At 42.2% G+C, this 20373-nt stretch overlaps 2 protein-coding genes across 10 annotated transcripts in view; one reads left to right on the top strand and one right to left on the bottom strand.

The window, feature by feature from the left end:
- The window catches only part of SLC35D4 (solute carrier family 35 member D4), a 154031-nt gene extending 152020 nt beyond the window's left edge, over positions 1 to 2011 (bottom strand). For all 9 annotated transcript variants that reach the window (XM_075585076.1, XM_075585071.1, XM_075585083.1 and 6 more), the window contains exon 1: positions 1785 to 2011. In XM_075585076.1, the coding sequence (XP_075441191.1) occupies positions 1785 to 1856 (72 nt within the window). In that variant the 5' untranslated portion in view covers positions 1857 to 2011. The remainder of the gene's footprint in view (positions 1 to 1784) is intronic.
- Positions 2012 to 7497: 5486 nt separating this feature from the next.
- Positions 7498 to 19924, top strand: RIOK3 (RIO kinase 3). Its single transcript, XM_075585063.1, has 13 exons — positions 7498 to 7914; positions 11203 to 11324; positions 11707 to 11852; positions 11942 to 12049; positions 12670 to 12779; positions 14059 to 14202; positions 14711 to 14838; positions 15110 to 15292; positions 15774 to 15933; positions 16653 to 16733; positions 16961 to 17050; positions 17468 to 17575; positions 18246 to 19924. The coding sequence occupies exons 1-13, from the start codon at positions 7873 to 7875 to the stop codon at positions 18357 to 18359; spliced, it is 1536 nt and encodes a 511-aa protein (XP_075441178.1). The 5' UTR covers positions 7498 to 7872; the 3' UTR covers positions 18360 to 19924.
- Positions 19925 to 20373: the final 449 nt, after the last annotated feature.

Genomic DNA, 20373 nt, shown 5'->3' with positions numbered 1-20373 from the left:
GCATGTGACCCGCGGCGGCATGTGACGTCACGTGACCCGCGGCGGCATGTGACGTCACGTGACCCCGCGGCGGCATGTGACGTCACGTGACCCCGCGGCGGCATGTGACGTCACGTGACCCCGCGGCGGCATGTGATGCTGCGTTGCCATGGTAACGTCCTGGAGCCGACTGAACCATGGGAAGTTGATCTTGCAGAGGCCTCGCACGGTCCACCTCTGCAACCGGCGCGGCCCCCCCCCCCAAAAAAAAAATCTTGCGCCCCCAGTTTGTGCACCGCTGGCATAAAGTATACCATGTATGGGCTAGGTACAGGAAATATAATAGATCTAAGACAATAATGCAACAGCTATTTTAAGATTGGGTGTCAGTGCTGATTTATAAATCAATGGAAAAAAAACAAAGATTCCCCTTCCAGAAATACGTTTATTTTACCATTTCGCCAAACAAGAAAACAACTGGTATGTTTCACAATGAAATGGGTGAGTAGGATGAATTTACTGTTGTAGTGTCTGCTGCCTGCCATGCTGTGTCTTGCATCCACTACCTTTTCACTAGAGTACTTACTACCTGACATTCTCCCTTAATACGCCACTGAGCATCTTCTCTTTGTCCCGTATGTGATAAAACGCCCCCCTCACCGTATTTTAATTCAATCGTCCTTAGTGACCGGGCAATTTACACATTCTAAACATGCTGCAATCACCTATCAAACAAAAGCAGTGGTCTTTTTACAGCATAAAAAGGGATTGCTCTCATGAAGCCTCTCCCCTTGCTATTTTTGAAGCCTAAATGTTGCTAAAACAAAAAATACTATTTTTTTTAATAGTCTAAAAAAGCTTTTTCCCCAATGTTTAAAAAAATCCAAATCTTTTTTTTTGTTTAAACAAACAAATAAATGTTTATAATCTTTATTCACATTTCAATTTAAAAAAAGTTAAGAATTTTTTTACAAACACAGCATCATTTAAAATATCAACTTCTACAGCACTTTCTCAAACGCATTAAAACCAGGATCAGAAATAATAAATAAGAAGTCATTGTAGTCCTACCCTTTGGCCCCTGGATACAGGATTTTTTTTTACATCTTTTCAATTTCCCATAGACCTCGCCTACGATCCAATCCAGGTCAGCCTCAGCCTCTTTCTGCTCAACAAGTAGTCACTGGAGTCAAAAGCATCGCATCCAAGTATGAGGAATGCACATGTGATGCAAGATGAGCTCTGATTCCACACAGAACCTGAGCTCTGATTCCACACAGAACCTGAGCTCTGATTCCACACAGAACCTGAGCTCTGATTCCACACAGAACCTGAGCTCTGATTCCACACAGAACCTGAGCTCTGATTCCACACAGAACTTGAGTTCTGATTCCACACAGAACCTGAGCTCTGATTCCACACACACCTGAGTTCTGATTCCACACACACCTGAGTTCTGATTCCACACACACCGAGTTCTGATTCCACACACACCTGAGTTCTGATTCCACACAGAACCTGAGTTCTGATTCCACACACACCCGAGTTCTGATTCCACACTCACCTTACCACAGAATACAAGAGAGAATGCTAGGAATGTCATTGTCATGGAAAAGAAGGACTTAACCCATTCAGTGCTCAGCAATGCATCGAGGGCTCCCTTTGACACTGAAGGACTTAAAAACAAGTACATGCTATGAATGGGTAGGTATGAATATATTTAATGCAATATAACTCGCATGACATGCAGCAATAACAGCATCACTCTTGCACAGAGTTGGCAATCACCCCCCTCCGCTTCTCACCTTGTTTGTGAAATAAGAAGCCAAGTAGAAGCAGCAGTAGGTGAGACCCACCGCGGGTCCCCTAAAATACATCTGTCACCGCATTCCACTTCAGCACTACATGCACCTATGTCACATGCATGTCACTGCCGGGCCGCTGTCCTGATCTGCTCTGCAACAGGACAGGAAGGAGGCCAGCTGCAAGCTGCCATGACAGAGACACGTTGCTCTGCATCTGCTCCAATGAGCACAAGAGCATCCCTGTGCAGGGACTGCCTCCTTAAAGGAGCCCAGCAAGAGCTGCTGCATCTATACACTGCCAGCCAGGCAGCTCCATGGCTGACACCACTGCTCCCTCACTCATTCTCCATAGGGCCGCATTATAAAACAAAGAATTACCATTAAAAGGGCCGGAAGGGTACCTTTAATATCATTGTATATGTATCTAAAGACACACAGAGAGAGAGAGAACACACACTGAAAAAAACGCCTCAGTGAAGGCAGGTGTGGTGCACAGTAAATCGTTACAATCTGTAAGGCTGCGTCCACGCTGCCGCTGACCACGCGGTCAGCACAATCAATTGTAATTTGTCAGGCCACGCTCAAGCGGTGCGCGTTCATGGGCGCTGGCCGAGACAATTTAAATTGACTTTCAAGCACGCTGAGGGGTCACATGACCTCCTCAGCCAATCAGCGGCAGTCAGTGTTTTGGACACACCCCCCCGCACCCGCACTGACAGAAAAAGTTGTCAGGCACCCGAACGCTCATGCTTGTAGAGTTGGTGACGTCACCACTCTCAAGCATGAGTGCGGTCTGCGGCACGGGGGGCGCAGCCTTAGGATCCCTAGAGATCCAATATACCGGCACAGCACACGTGATAATCACAAAAAATGGTTTATTGGGTGCAAAATGCACACATATGCCCAACGTTTCGGTCCCCCCGAAACATCGAGTATACTGTATGTGTGCATTTTGGACCCAATAAACCATTTTTTGTGATTATCACTTGTGCTGTGCCGGTATATTGGATCTCTAGGGATCCTTACAGAGATATATATATATACCATGCTTAGAAGTGATTGTCAGTATGAAAAATTGTACTGTACTTACAGTAACTGCAATGAAATTAGCAAGGGTCGACAGCTGTACCATATATTTTTCGTATCCTAGCTTTATAGTGAGTTTTATTGTGAAAAATGCATTAAATTGCTTGAGCAATTGCATTGAAATTAGCAAGAACAGACAGTACCGGGGTCAGAAGCCTATGTGAGCTTAACTCATACCATGTTAGTATTATTTCACTGAGCATATCCTGCTCTTAAGAAAATTAAGAAAAAGTGTGAAAAATCATGACTTTCTTAATCTCCAGTTTCTGATGTTACCATGGTAACCTTTAGGCCGCGATTATAGTGGCCGCGGTGGCGCGTGTGTCACGTACCACATTCCTCAATCCTATAAGGCCGCCCATAGTGCACGCGCATACATTTTGGACAAATCAATTTGTCTGTCCAAGCGACGGCCACGTGACGTGAAGCAGTTCAGCCAATGTGGGCGAACCACTCACGTGATGTCACGGGCACGCCTCCCTATCGCCTGAAGCACAGGTCACGTTCGCGCAAGCGACAGGCGTGTGCCATGTGAACGCGCTCGCGGTGAGTATAATCTCAGCCTCAGACTGCACTGGCCTCTGGGGATCGCTTCATTTTAACCTCCCAGGCAGTTAATATTTAAAGCTTTTACATCTTCTGAACAAAGCATCAGATTTAAAAATAAAAACGGCGTTAAAACAAAATAAATAAAATGCACAAAATGGTGGTTAGCGTAGACTGCGGCTCTGGTGGCTAGATTTAGCTCACAGGCTGGTAGATTTAGAGACCTAACGAGGTCAGAGACCGCCTATTCCAGGGCTTCACAAACCTGGGTTACTAAAGTTTTAAGTTGTAGTGAACAAACACCTTCCAAGCTCCCCACCCCTACACAGCTTGTCTATCAATGGCAGCATGACAGGGCTGAGGACTTATTTGGAAGTCCAGTTCCAGTGTTTTTTTTTTTCTGCAACGTCAACTTTATTGGGATTACAAAGTGACAGTATATAAGGCCGGGACCATGGTAAAAAAAATACCGTGCTGACGCTCATGCTCTCCTGCTCAAGCAGGAGCTGTTTTGTGTCCGGGTATGAGCGTCAGCGAGCGCGCTTGTGAGGCGGGGCGGAAGGCGGGGCTAGCGCGCCACGGTGCCGACGTCACGGAGTGCCATTGGCTTTTGCCGGTCACGTGACCGGCCCTCCGCTTCCCTCAGCGCGAAAAATTCAATGAATCTGTCGGCTGCAACTAAACACGCCTCCGCACGCCTGCGGAAGCGTCTACCAAAGCCCCACACATGCCGGCTGCAAGAGGTAAGTTTCCTGGCTCGGCGCAGCTCAGCGCTGTATTTTTTACCATGGCCCCGGCCTAAAACAGAGCAGGAGACAATAAACATGAAATACCCAGCAAACAGAAGGGAAATAGATGTATTAAATGAATAATATAACTAACAATAAATACAATCGTAATAATAAGAGTGTGTGTACATTTGTGGTCCTCAATACAATGAATGACATTAAAATAGCCTACAATAAAATTAATACATGTGGTGTCAGATTTATTCCATTAAAGTGTAATAATCCCTATGCTACACGGAGAGCAAGTAAAACATTGCAGATCAAATACAGCCAGAGGAGTTAATTGGCATTGTATGGGTTCCTGGATATTGCCTTGTATTGAGCATAATGAAAGAGCAGGTTTACAACTATTTGCAAACACAAGAACTTAAAAAACACAACTTTTTATTTGAGAATTGATTGGTTACAGAAAAGCATATACAGAAATAGTTTATGGGTTAAGGGGCCCTAAATATATTCCCATTTAGGGAATCTAACAAAGTAGCACAGCCACTGACGGGGGTAAAGTTGCATTATAATTGCTGCTTGGCCAATTAATTGTGGATGTTGTGAAATCATGGTGTGTCATTATCTTCAAATGAGTCATGAAAAATGAAAGGAGAAAAAAATAATTAAATGAACACTAAGCTATAGAGCACCTATGAGCCTAGCACAAGTGTTGTTTCATTTTCCCATAGCACTTTAAATTATTATTTTTTGGTCCAGTTGCTCTAATTAATCAGCAGCGATAAAACCGTCAGTGAGGACACCTGGAATAAATGTCTACTATTGAATGTGATTCACTTCCAATAATGTGAAATTGGCTTCAAATGAGTGACGCTCACAGATAGCGAGTTTAAGTCTGCATACCTATTACTGAGACAGACTCGCATTTAGTAAGCGAGTCTCTGCTCCGATGAGTAAGACTTACTCAAGTGAAATGGCATACTCTCTGTCGAAGCGCTGTTTACAGCGTGAAACGCGTAAGAGGAACGTTTTTTACCTGTCTATACCATGTTGTTGAACATATATTAAAGATTTTTTTCATCAGACCTGCTGTAGCCCCAGATTACCCGTTTTTTTGCACGGCTGTGCTCCGCTTTCTTTTCCCGGCTGGGATCATCCATCTTACTCAAGTGAAAGACTGTGTTCCATTGTGTGACACTAACTTAAGAATGACTTGTTTGTGAATCATTTTCAGTTAGTGAAGCTGATTAGAAGTGAGTGAAACAACTGTTGAAAAGTGGCACTCTCTCTTATCGAATAAGAAAATCTTCCAGTGATTTAGACTCTTTTAATGAATATGACAGTCTTTTAGTGAATGAAGTCTCTTTGGGAATGAGTCTGAACTGCAGTGAGTGGGGTCTGCCATGTAATGAGTCATCACTTGGACCCCTTATTGTCGGAGTCCGAATTTCGAACCACGGCCAGAAGGGACTTATCAGACTCGAGTCTACTAGATTTACCTGGGTGCTAAAGTTTTTTGCCTTGGGCTTTTTTTTTTGCCAGTGGGCTGGTTGTTCATTATTTTTTAAGTGGTGCATATGGTCCAATCACCAGTCAGCCTCTTACCAGATTTGGCATTATAGGACTGATTCCAAAAATGCCAGGTACACTGTAGCTTATTTCCTTCTCCCCGTAGGAACTAATACACAACATGAATAGCAAATCTTTTTCACAAGGGTATCCACTCAATACATTCAATGATTATGGCTTTTATGAGCACACCGGGTGTATAGTAGATACATTAGAATGTCCTCTATCGCAGTGGTACCATTGACAAATTGTATAGATCTCGTTATTCTTTAATGGTTTTGCCTCTTCCCCCACAGTCTCTTCTCTAAAGCTTACTTAGACAAGTAGTGATTAAAAGACTACCTGTGCAATGGTGAGTTTATTTTCCCACTCTTCCTTTCCCCCCCTCTTTAAAATGATTATTTTGACATCCTAAATCTCTATATTACAGCCTCATTGTGGTGCCCATTGTCTGGTGGACATTTTCCAGCATAGATTTAATATTCATTTGGTATATGTTTGTATTCTGCGGCAGATTTCCCATTAGGCCTGGGACTAGGTTGGCAAAATTTTGGGGCGGACATTTTTGCATAGAAAAAGGGAGATAGCCGAATGCTTCATTTAAAGAGATGTTTTTTTAAGATAGGCCTTAAAGGTGGAGAGAGGGGGTGCTAGTGTGATATGGAGGGGAAGAGAATTCCAGAGGTATGTGAAGATTTAGGCAGAGAGGGCTTTAGACTGAAAAGGGGAGGACAAAAGACATCCGTGAGTGTGTGTGGGGTCTCTCAGGTAATGTATCAGTCTGTACTGCAGTGAGTGGGGTCTCTCGGGTAATGTATCAGTCTGTACTGCAGTGAGTGGGATCTCTCGGGTAATGTATCAGTCTGTACTGCAGTGAGTGGGGTCTCTCGGGTAATGTATCAGTCTGTACTGCAGTGAGTGGGGTCCCTCGGGTAATGTATCAGTCTGTACTGCAGTGAGTGGGGTCCCTCGGGTAATGTATCAGTCTGTACTGCAGTGAGTGGGGTCTCTCGGGTAATGTATCAGTCTGTACTGCAGTGAGTCGGGTCTATCGGGTAATGAATCAGCCTGTACTGCAGTGAGTGGGGTCTCTCGGGTAATGTATCAGTCTGTACTGCAGTGAGTGGGGTCTCTCGGGTAATGTATCAGTCTGTACTGCAGTGAGTGGGGTCTCTCGGGTAATGTATCAGTCTGTACTGTAGTGAGTGGGGTCTCTCGGGTAATGTATCAGTCTGTACTGCAGCGAGTGGGGTCTCTCGGGTAATGTATCAGTCTGTACTGCAGCGAGTGGGGTCTCTCGGGTAATGTATCAGTCTGTACTGCAGCGAGTGGGGTCTCTCGGGTAATGTATCAGTCTGTACTGCAGCGAGTTGGGTCTCTCGGGTAATGTATCAGTCTGTACTGCAGCGAGTGGGGTCCCTCGGGTAATGTATCAGTCTGTACTGCAGCGAGTGGGGTCCCTCGGGTAATGTATCAGTCTGTACTGCAGTGAGTGGGGTCTCTCGGTAATGTATCAGTCTGTACTGCAGCGAGTGGGGTTTCTCGGGTAATGTATCAGTCTGTACTGCAGTGAGCGGGGGTCTCACTCTCGGGTAACGTCAGTCAATAGAATGCGCCTTGACCAATCAGCGCGCTCCTTTAATTGCCAGCTGCTCCCGGAAATTCTTTACTGGAAAAGTAGCCGGCAAATCACCGCAACCAATCTGACAGTGACATAGTGACGCACCGTCACGTGAGGAGATGACATCAGTTATCACCAGCATGCACCGCGATGCTATATAATCCCTAGCTGCATTTAGAAGAAGCAGTCGCCATTGAGAAGATTCCGGTTTTGTTTGATTAGCAACCTTCGTATTACCCGCACCAAGGGACGAGCATCCGCCTGTAGACACGCACATATACTGACTATATCATTATATATTTATATTAATAGATCTAGAGAGCGTGTAAAGTATATTTTTATACATCCCTCTGACTGCCAGAGACAGACAAGTCCGGGCACATCCCGAGCCACACGCAGAGTATACACCGCGTCTCCCTATACTGTGTATAGTGACTATATATATATATATATCTACACACACACACACACACACACACTGCGCGGTACAATCAGTTCCACCTCCAGCACCCACACCTATCTGAATGAGAAGATGGAACCAGTGGGGATCATCACAGCAGCAGCGGTCCGGCCGGTGAGTCACCAAGCTGTGTCTGTGTGTATGTGTGTGTATATATATATATATATATATATGTATATGTGTGTGTGTGTGTGTGTATATATATATATATATATATGTATATATATATATATATATATATATATATATATATGACAAACTATACACACACGCGCGTGTGTGTGTATATGTTTGTCTCTCATATATATTTATATTATATATATATATATATATAAGTGGTTGACAAATCACCAAAAAATCTACTCGCCACCTAGTACCAAACGTGTGCTGCTTGGGCCAATATTTACTCGCCCGGGGGTTAAATCCACTCGCCCGGGGCGAGCAAATGTATAGGTTTGTCGAACACTGTATATATATATATATATATATATATATATATATATATATATATATATTCCACAGAAGCTGCCGGCACTCCACTTGCAAGTAGAAAAAATTGGATGCTTGTCCCATAAAGCAATAATAAACCATACGATACCGTTTGAAGCACGAGATCAGGAGACAGCACACTCTGGTAAGTTTGATCACAAGTTTTTGTATTGAAAAAGACACAAACCGACGTTTCGGTCCCACTGGGGGACCGAAACGTCGGTTTGTGTCTTTTTCTATACAAAAACTTGTGATCAAACTTACGAGTGTGCCGTCTCCTGATCTCGTGCTTCAAACGGTATCGTATGGTATATATCTATATATATAGATATATATTAGATATAGAGGAGAGATACACACAAACATATAATCTAAGACGTGAATGTGGCTCACAAGTAATATTTATATATAAAAATATTACTTGTGAGCACATTCACATGTCTTAGATATATATATATATATATATATATATATATATATATATATATATATATATATATATATATATAATTTCTCTATCCCCCTCTAAATGAGAATACATTTGACATGGGCGATTGTTTGCTCAGTCCAACAGCCTGTGACTAATCTTGTCCCCTCCTTGTTTGGTGACTCATCCCTCCCCCATCAGGTGTCGCGTTCATGGCCCTGCTGCGATAACTTCCCTGGCAGCGCCTCCTACCAGCTTTTCCTGTGCGGTGTCCCCATTACATTGCACAACTCGTTATATATACCCACATTACCTCACATAACCCGAGGACACACACTGGGATTTCCAATTGTGGTGACTCATATCTAGTGGTGACAATACAATATTCTGCCTTTCTATTCTGTAATACAACTTGTAAAGGCAAAATGTACGTTTGTGATTGTTGTTTTCTGCTGCTATGATATATCTACTTTTCTGCTGCTATGATATATCTACATCTTCATACAGACTATGTATTTAACCCTTTCAGTGCTGGAGTATCGTGTAACCTCTGCCCATGGACCCTCTGGCACTTTGATCATGTGACGCGGTTTCTGGTCGGGCGCACGGGCCCCTGGGGTGGCACTATTATTGACGTACACATTACGCCATTAGGGCACTCTGTTTAAAGGAGTAATCCACCTTCACTACTTTATTTTTATTTTTTTATACAGGACTGGGACTCGATTCTTTCGATGCTGAACGGCACTATTTTCATCTTTGGAGACCCCCTGGTTCCTGCGATACTTACTCGTGAAGTTACAAGTATTTTTTTTTTTTTAAGGGGATTTAAATGGCCGTCCAGTAGGAAGACACAACCAATGTTGCAGCTTCCTATTGGCCTGAGGTTTGGCAGCCATTTTGTTTCCCCTGAGATTTAAACACAAACTTCACTGGTAAGTGTCTCGGTGGTCCCCAAAGCTGAACATTCTGGTGTTAGGCTTAGGGGTACCCCTGATTATCCACCCTGAAAAAATAAGGCTTTCAAAAAAAAAAAAAACATATACACACACACACTTTTCTGTATTGGTGTTGGAACAGGTAGAATGAATCGCTCTTACAGCCTCATACTTGGTGCTGTGGGCCCTCTCGGAAGTTGTGGTCATGTGATTGCGATGTGACGCAAAGAGGAGGGTCCTGTTGAATTGTTAATACGGCAATCCCACAGTTTCAATACTTTAATGACAAATTCCAACAGTGTTTAGCTCCAGGGAGCGCCCCCATCTTCCCTGTTCTCAAGATACTTATAGTTGTTATCACTTCCTGTACATTTAAACAGTCATCCAATAGGAAGCTGCAATGTTACCCCCCCCCCCCCCCCCCCATATTACACTGCAGCTTCCTTTTTTTGCCCAGAAGATTTGGGGGCCATTTTGATTTCCCTAAAGGGGAGGAAAGTATAGTCAATCCCAATTTTCAAGTTCTGTTTAAGAAAACAAAACAAAAAAACACTGTTGTATAAAGTGGAGCAGATATTGGTTTCTCAGATTTAAAGGAGTGGATTCTCAGAAGTGGCAATTTCAACTCTGGGAAACTGCTTCCTGAGATACTGGCATGTAAACGTGTGCCGGTATCTCTAAGGCCACGTCCATGCTTAGCGTGACCAAAAGGCCATGTCTCTGAGGCAGGCCATAAAGCGTGCGACGAAGAGAGATGGTACTCGCGATCCCAGAACAGACATTTTTTTTGGTTTTGCCGCACGACGGATGGGTCAGGCCACAAATCTCTGCGGCTGGCGCACGTGATGTCACACGCTATGCAGCAAGCGCCTAGCATGGCCTAAGTCTACAGCTCCATTACCCCATGGGATGCTCGAGCTTTAAACTGCCATTTTTGTTTCCCAACTGGAGTTGCTACCTGGGTTTTTTTTTTTAATTGGCGAAATAAGCCTAAGTAGTCCTACAATTTACAAGTGTACTATTTGCTGCTTACAGTAGTGGAACTATGCACCTGTGGGTCCCGGTGCAAGTTAAAATAAAAATGTGCACTGGCCCACCTGTTGAGCGGTGACAGATGGAGCCCACCCATGCGATGACTGCAGAAGTTTCACCTAACTATTGTGTTGGGAGCACTGGTTGTGCTCCCATCTCTGCTGCCTGGTAAGGTCCTGCACCACAGGCAGTGCCAGGGAAGGGGGCGGGGGGTTAGAAATGCCAGAACAGCATATATTTATTTTTTTTGAAGCATGGAGAATGGGCCCCTAAAGGAGGTTGGCGCTAGTGCCGCTATATCGGTTGCACATGGTAGTTCTGCCACTGGTTGCTCATTCATAAAGCACCACTGATATCCGTATGGTACCTTGCTGAGAGCTCACAATGATGTTATCTTTATTCTACTGTGAGCCGCTTTTTTAGTTTCATAGTTTAAAGAAATGTAGCGTTGAGATTTTGCCGGGCTATTTCCTGTGGTCTCGCCACATGACTGAGACTTGCTTATTACTTTTTCAGAGCCCTTGGGGTATAGCTACAGGACCTGCAAACCAATGCTCTCTGACAGATGTCATGAGTGAGGAGCTAGCCAGAGAGCTACAGCTGGAAGAAGAAACGCGCGCCTTTCCACAGGAGGTGCTGTAAGTAGGCTCGCATAGCTAAGTAACCAGGATAGGCGTTACTTTCTTTACAAATGGTCTAATTAGTAATATGTACTTACCTAGGGCAAGAATTTCCCATTATGCCTACATTTTAGTTACTGTACTGTATTTGGGAACAACGGAAGGTATATTATAATGTATTATCAGGAACCCAAAACCAACCTGATTTTGTTTTTACATATTGAAAGGCAATAATGGAGAGAATGAAACAAGAAAACATGGGGGGGGGGGGTAAATGGAAACACTGGACTGGTTATCATTTTGTCTTTTTTTTAAAAGTGAAAACATGTCTATTGTCCGTGTTTTATGTTGCTGGTCTGTGGATGCATCCAATCACGTCTCACGTTTCTATTGTTCTTAGTGCTGATGAAGGGCCTTTCCTGAGTGGCGATAACATTGATACGTCAAGTGACGAAGTGTTGGCTCAGATGCTGCAGACGCAGTTTGACAGGGAATATGATGCACAGCTTCTCCGGGAGGAGAAAAAGTTCAATGGCGACAGTAAAGGTAGGAACCGGAAGAGCAATTGCACGGGAGTCAAGAGCATGGAGCAGAGTTACACGGCAGGTGTTAACTTTTGTATGCGTTTCTTCTAGTTTCCATATCCTTTGAAAACTATCGCAAGGTGCACCCTTGTAATGAGAGTGACAGCTCCGATGATGAAGTGGACTGGCAGGACACCCGCCACGATCCATACAAAGCAGGTAGACTAGAGGTTTTATAATGGACACAAAAGTTTTTTCTGACATCACACCCCGCCATTTACTGCTTGTGGCAGAGAGGTTATTGACGCACTGCTGCGTTACTACTTATTGCCGGGTGGGTGAGGGGGGCAGGCTGACACTTTACCTCTTCCTGTGCAAATTTTCTGAGGTTCGCTGCCTCACTCCCAAGTTAAAGGAAAATATGTGGTTGCAGGAGCTGCGTATGTTTGCTCTCCCAAAACCTCTGTATATTCATTATTACCCGTGTGTTTCTCTCCGCATAGCACGTTGTGCTGAATTATCACCAGGAAATTCTCACTGCAAAACGGACTGACAGCTTCTTGCTACTTTAAAAAAAAAAAAAATAATAATAATTCGGCTTCTTGTCCTAGACCGCTATATCTCCGAATACGCTACTAACTGCACCGTGTATGCACCGCTTTTTTAATATGTTCCTTTATGGTGGAGTTTAAGATGCGGTGCTGGCCTTTCTGCAAGGGAATGGGTTAACATCTTCAGTGCTGGAAATGATGCACTTCAAGAGATTCGTCTTGGCTGATTCGTATCCTGTTCATTTTAATGCATTTTTTTCTTTAATGTATGTAATTTTATTTCCTTAGTTAAACCCACCCCAGTCCCCAAGAAGGGATTCGTAGGAAAAGGGAAAGACATTACAACTAAACATGACGAGGTTGTGTGCGGCAGAAAGAACACTGCTCGGATGGAAAACGTAAGCACCATTCAGTAGTTGTTATAAAGTATTCCCTTTTCCTTCCGTACTGTATATAGAATGTGTATTGTGACAGGTTCTCGGACAACCAAATTGTATATTGGTATGGGTTGTTTTTGCTTCTATTTGTAAATTAAAGTTGCCGATGGATTTTAAGCAGCTTTCTGCTGCAAATTGAGGTGGAAGGATACGCTACATTTTGTTCCCAGTGTTCCAGCTACAAATTCAAATGTTAATGATCATCTTGGCCTTTTGCTGGATAGGCAGTTTTGCCAACCATGTCTTCTGAATGCTTGGGGCATCGGTGGGACTTAAAGATTATAGCATAGACGAATAGTCCTTTTTTATTTAGGTGATTGATAGAATAATACGTGTATATAACAATGGAATCCTTCTGACCTAGATGTTCTAGAGCAGGGTGTTTCAACTGAGCTTGCTATGGCCATTGGACTCGATGCCCTTCTAATTTTATTATAGTTGCTTAGACAGCTAAGTGCAGCTTTTCACACAAACTCACTTGTAAGTTGAGGTAATGTAAACACAGATAACACAAAGAAAAGTGCTTAGGCGCTACGGGCAATAAAATAAAATACTAACAATAATAACACAATGTATGTGTACAGGGCAGCCAGGAACACTAGCAGAACAACACCAGTGTAGTTTGTATATGTTCTTAATGTAAATATATGGTACACGTGTTTATAAATGCTTGTAAAATATTGAATATAATTTAAAGTCTCCAAATGTATCTAAAATTGCATTACAATATTCCTGTGCCCCCCCTGCATCTAATGTTTTCTGATGTGGCTCCCATTTGCAAACTAGTTGAAGAGCCCTGTTCTAGAGGCATGGGGGTCCAAATGTCCTTTTCCTGCAACACACTGGTTTTTGGGATACATTAGTCTTGCATTTTTTTTTGGCTTTTATGGAACTGAACTGGTAAAGTAGCAGTTTTGTGTTAAGCATGGCTGCGCTTATAGTGATGGCAACGCTGCATCGAAACAAATGCATTGCCGCCGTTGCACGCGCTTATAGTAAGTGCAGCGCGACGTCTTGGTCGCGATCGCTGGAAGTCCTCTCAATTTGATTTTTCCAGCGACCGCAGCCTGACGTCGCAGTCACTATAAGCGTAGCCTAAGGATGATGGTCTCTTGCAATCGATCTTGTATTGTAATTAGCACTTTTTGTTCTAGTTTGTTATCCCCACATAGTTGGTGTGTGTTGTCTCTTTAGAACGCTCATCTAAAATAGACTACATACAATTTCTTTCTCCCCTCAGTTTGCACCAGAATTTCAGGTTGGCGATGGAATTGGAATGGACCTCAAGTTGTCCAACCAGGTTTTCAATGCCTTGAAGGAGCATTCCATCTCTGAGCAACGCAGAAGTGCCAGAGTACATGACAAGAAGGAGGTATCTACTGCGGTAAGTGAAGACCTCTTGTTATGCTTGCAGATGCACAGGGTGCTCCTTTCCTGCTCTGTCTCAATATTTGGGTAATCCATCCATGTGCGATTAACAAAACGTCAGTAGGTTTTTTGGGGGATGTTTTTTGGAGGTGTCTGAAAAGTGTGAATCCTATGACCACAGAACCACATTGCAACAGGACTGCTACCTAGAAGTGTAGAGCTAACATTTCAATTATGTAGAGATCATGGTCATGCATTATTATTCCAATGTTTACATGCTTTAAATATTTATATTTTAGTGTGCGTGTGTGTGTGTGTGTGTGTGTGTGTGTATATAGATATATCTATATACACACGCGCGCACGTGTGTATATAATTTTTTTTTTTTGTGTAGAGTAACTTCATTTAATGATGCCAGTTGAGTTAGTTATGCAATGTTTTTGGCTTTATTGTTCTATTTCCAGTCAGCACTTTAACACTTTTTTTTTAAAAAAAATTCCCCCCCTCTCATTGATGTGTTATAGGAGAAAGTAGTAGATCCCAAAACCAGATTGCTGCTGTATAAAATGGTGAATTCAGGGGTTCTGGAAAGCATCAATGGCTGCGTGAGCACTGGAAAGGAGTCTGTTGTGTTTCATGCGAATGGAGGAAGGTAAATTAAGTTACGCTCCTATTAACAATTTCCCCCTCCCCCTCTTGGTGGAGGCCTCTGGAATGAGCCTTGCTATTTTCAGCTCTGGGGGGTTCTGATATTACAGGGGCTTTATATGGCAGTCCAGTAGGAAGCCCCAACCGATGATATTGCGGCTTCTTAAATAAAATGTTTCTATAGCTTGGCGGCTGTAAAGAATATTTTCATTCTGATAAATATTAGAGACGTGTTGCTATTGACTCAACGTTTCTTTCCTTTGCTTTATTCTTAGTATGGAAGATAAAGAAATGCCTCCTGAGTGTGCCATAAAGGTCTTCAAAACAACTCTAAATGAGTTTAAGAACAGAGATAAATATATCAAAGATGATTACAGATTCAAGAATCGTTTCAGCAAGCTGAATCCACGCAAAATAATCCGTATGTGGGCAGAAAAGGAGATGCACAATCTGAAAAGGTATGCAAACCGGCAGGGCGGTAATCCTTTTATCCAAGCACCTTTTACTGGTTTGAGTAGCTTTTACTCGAACTCCACCTCCTGTCTAATATTTGCAGATGTGGCAATGATGTGTTGGCCGCTAAAGCATTTGAATGTATTTGTTTTATTCTGCACTCCCATTTCTCTAACCTTGACTGTATAACATTGTTCGATGCCTGGCTTAGAGATTAAAGGTTTGTGTGTTTTTAATAAACAAGCTTGTTGCAAGCCCAGCTCCTACCTGCGTACTGGCGCACACCCATGGGTAGTACTGGTAACCTAGACCTTGTAACTTGGACATTAAAAGGCCTGTGATAGTGCTTGGCCTCACCTACCAAACACTTTTTTTTTGTTACTCTACCATGAGAATATTTGGAGTACTGATCTGCCAGTCTGAACAAACAATTTCTATCCTGGATCAAAATATGTACTTTTAATGGAAACCTACTCTTGTGACTAGACTGCACAAAGCGGGCATCCCTTGCCCAGAAGTTGTCATTTTGAAGAAGCACGTTTTGGTCATGTCCTTTATTGGAAAGGATCAAGTCCCTGCCCCTACACTGAAGGAAGCAAAGCTTGGTTCTGAGGATTCAAAGCAGGCTTATTACGAGGTCCTTTCTGTAAGTTTGCTCTTCTTTTATCAAATATTACATTTATTTTAAAGGGGTTTCGTTTATTTATTTTTTAGTCTAATTTTATATATATATCTATCTATCTATCCTAGGATTAAGCACTAGCAGTCTGCCTGGAATACAAGACAGACATCGCTGTTCAAACCACAATACATATACTGTATATCTTCTATAGCGGGGATGGGCTAACTCTAGTCCTCAAGAGCCACCAACAGGTCAGGTTTTAAGGGTGGCTGTCAGAATGACTGAGCCACCTGTGCTGAAGCGGGGATATCCCTAATACTTTGCCAGTTGATGGCCCTTGAGGACTGGAGTTGGCCACCCCTGTTCTATGGTACAAACAACTGAGGAAATATGAAGGATAAGACTTTTTGCAAAAAATGTAAACTCCCAGGCTGCATCAGTCATGTGGCAGCTGTTTTTGCCTGGTGTATTTAGTGCTTGCAGCAGGACACTACCTGCTATGTGCGGCCTTGTGGCCTTTTTATTTCCAGTAAGATGCACATTCCTTTTTTTATTTATTTATTTTTTCCCCCTACCATTTTTTTAAAGAGACTTTTTGCCCTGCTTTAGGCACTTTTTAAAAAATAAATTAAAAAAATGTTTAACTTGGTATAGAAATGCATAAGTAACATGGGTTACTTTAAGCATAACTTGCCAATGAAATGTTTGGTTGTGCAGACTTTATTGCTTTTGTTCTTGGTCAGATGATGAAGCAGCTGTATGAGCAGTGCAGTCTTGTCCATGCTGATCTGAGTGAATACAACATGCTCTGGCACGATGGGAAGGTAAATATGAAGTACAAACTTGATGTTTTTTTTTATTGTTGCTTTACAAAAAAAGTTCTCAAGCTATTCTATGGCTTGGATTTACCAGGTGACAACAAAATGCCTGCAGTGTCATGTAGCCGCTTCACCCCATGTGAAAAGCCCATAATGTCGTGCTGGGTATTTGTAAAGTAGCCCAGTTGAAAGTAAATGCCATCCTTAAGGGAAAAACCTCTTTGTTGTTGCAGGTCTGGCTTATCGATGTGAGTCAGTCTGTAGAACCTACTCATCCGCACGGACTAGAGTTCCTCTACAGAGACTGCAGGAATGTCTCCCAGGTACACAACTGTTCTGCATCTATTTAACCCAATCACTGTAATAAACATCCTATTAACTAATAATTAACTGTCTTTATTGATGCAATAAAAGTAATTACAGGGGAATATTCGTGATTGTCTCCACTAAAGGGTTAAAGTAATATATTATTGGTCTTAACCAGAAATGAATAAGTCGGGATGTTGTGGAACCTTCAGAGCCATCCAAGAGCTGTCACAACCTCACTAGTGGCGATGCAAATATAGCATGGATATTTTTTCTTCTTCTATAAAACAACCCCCATATGGTATGCTCATCCTCGTGTTTGATGTAGGTTACTGCACACTGAAATGATTTCTGGTAGTACAGTGATTTTGCTTAGACATAATATTAAAAGCAAAATTTGTGCTGTTAACCACTTTATTTTTATTTTTTTAAAGTTCTTCCAAAAAGCCGGTGTAACAGAGGCACTTAATGAACGAGAGCTTTTCAATGCGGTGTCTGGCTTGAATATCACCTCTGATAATCAAGTGGATTTCATGGCTGAGGTAAGGATAAAGTATACATAAAGCATATAAGGAAGTTAAACAAGTTTTGGTCTGTGCCACAGAAAACATGTGAGATGCACAAGAAAGAAACTTTATAAAATCAATCTCATTTGTCCACTTCCTTTAAGGGTACAGAACTGAAACTGGTTTCTAGCACATGAAAATGTGTTAAAAAGCCGTTGCACTGGTCTGTCCCCTGTGATATTCTTCACCGAGATGGAAATCTCAATACACTGTAAAATCTTAAGAATAATTTGCGTTTTATTTTTATTCAAGGGGCGGGGGGATGTAATATTGTACCAGACTTCGATGTTCGCTAGTGGGGGCTGCATGTTTGTTCAGTTTGTATCCAAAATGGAGATCTGTAGATTAAAATGGGTGTCACAGAAACATACAGCTGTCATAGACTGGCTTGAATTGTGGCATTGTAAACTTTGTGTAAACACAAAAATAAAGCACGCCTAAGCATTTAGTTCAAGTTTCTGTAAAACAGGTGGTTGTGTTTTTTTAATCACGGTATGCATATAGTCCTGCATGTAATTAAATAAGCAAATCTGCGTTTCCCACAATCGGTGCTTAATTGAGACTTTTCCCATGTGCTATAAAAATATCCTGCAACTATACTGCACCGTCTCCTAATCCCGTCTTCCTTTTCTGCCTGATTGATTAGATTGAAGCTTTGGAGAAAGTGAATGAAGATCACGTGCAGTGCCATGGGAAGAAGATTTCTGCATTTCACAAAGATGATGACGACGAAGGCCCTCCCATAATATATGATGAATAGCCCTGTTGGGATAAATGGGCTTTCAGTTTAAAAAAAGGAAAAAAACTGAGAAAAAAAAATGTTGCTACATTCTGACCGTGTGGATGCAGTGGTTAATGCCAGCTGCCAAATGCAGGTTGGAAGTGGTGAATCCGAAGACCAAACACCCTACAGAACAGTGTGTATTCTAGTAGAGGTGTTTGGCACATCCAGGCTCAGCCTGTTAACCAGCTGAGAGATTGAAATGGCACTATCTTTTTATCTGCCCCCAATGAAATATTGTGCATGATTTGTAATGAGTCTTTGCAGATTGTTTAACTCCTTCAGTGCTCCTCGTTGTCCTACTGGTCCAGCACCTAAGGGGTTGTGGTTCCTGCATAGTGGGTGATTAGGCCAAAAAATAAATCTGTAATATGACCTTTTTTGCTGTCAGGGGAGCTTATAAACAACTGAGCAGGCCCCTTTTACAGTTACTGGGTTAAGACCATCTAAAAATGGTCACTTAAAACTGCTTTGTTGGAAATCTAATTCTTACAATGCAGCCTAAAGATAGTATTAATTCAATTATTTGCTGGTAAGATGGTTTATGGAAAAAAAATATTTGAGTTGGTAGATTTCTTGGGTGGGTAACTACGCAAAGATGGATTCCTTTAGTGTGGTAACTTTGAAGTGGGAGGAAAAAAGCAACCGTGTCTTTGTACATGTAATTCAACGTTTGAATAAAAAAACATAGGCTTCATTTATGTGACTGCTAATTAACCAAACGTCTACATTTTAATGTAAAAATAAACAAAATATTGCAGGCTCTGCCAATAAGGGTTCTGGTATTGCTGTTACGGAATGGACTAGGATTTGTAATGCCTAAATCCTAGGGTACCCGCCACTCTGATTGTGAGCTGCCCCAGCTGTTGTAGTTAATATTCACTCGGTGGCCTGTCATATAATACTGAGGAACCCTAATTGTATTGTGAAATCCTGCAGCACCCCGACCCTCTGTAATAGCGCGTCTGAGATCAGATGCATTATAAGGAGCCCCAACCCTCTGTAATAGCGCGTCTGAGATGAGATGCATTAAAAGGAGCCCCAATCCTCTGTAATAGCGCGTCTGAGATGAGATGCATTAAAAGGAGCCCCAACCCTCTGTAATAGCGCGTCTGAGATCAGATGCATTTTAAATTCTTCAATATTTGGTACAATTTTCAAATTACCTGAAAATGGCAGGATGCCCGGGGAAACAAAGGGTTCATAGAAAACCCTGTTGAAAAACACTGCTGTAGCAGATGGCACATCATGTGTGTAGATCACGGGATGCATCAGTGAAAGAGCTTGATATACATGAATACTTTGCTCATTGTCTGGTAATACTGTTGTTGCTTTGTGAATTAAGCCCCATGAAAAGGGATATGACACTTCTTTAAAACTGATTGTGGTGACTTAAATGTGCATTTTATATAGTATAACTATTGAATTTATCAAATTGGGGAATACAGGGCAAAAATAAGTAGATTTAATTGGCTTTAAATGCTAATGTTGAAGTGACTTGCATGTGAAAGTTTGAAAATAAAGCATACGTTGATTCTGTTTCATTTGTTCCCCCTCTTTCTCATTGACATGTTGGCTGGGGTTCACCAAGCTCTGATACTGGGTATCATAATGTATAATATACCTGCATGACTTATCTAGTGCTACCTAATGTTCTGTAAAGCAAATTAGTCTTTGCGGTTGACATTCCATAGCCAGAAAAAAGGGGTGTACTAGGACATTCAAACCCTAGGGGTAGGAGGTTTTATTAAAGAACATTTGTGAAATCTGTTTAAAATTAACCTATGTGTTTCTTAAGAACTCCTCCATTTTCTGAAACTTGGGATTCTTTGCCTTATACCTGGAAGAGTGCTCATCACCACTGATTTTAGGATGGTCTCCTTTAAGTAATATGATCTACCATTTTACAAAGGCTTGGAAAAAGTTATGCTTTTCTCATCTGTGTAACCCTCACCACTTCTTAATTTTAATTACTCACTATTTCACACATCAT

Source organism: Ascaphus truei, chromosome 2, assembly GCF_040206685.1.
Source record: "Ascaphus truei isolate aAscTru1 chromosome 2, aAscTru1.hap1, whole genome shotgun sequence".
In the NCBI taxonomy this organism is placed as follows: Eukaryota; Metazoa; Chordata; class Amphibia; order Anura; family Ascaphidae; genus Ascaphus; species Ascaphus truei.
Note: the sequence above shows the minus strand (reverse complement) of the source record. Positions and strands in the feature narration are given on the sequence as shown.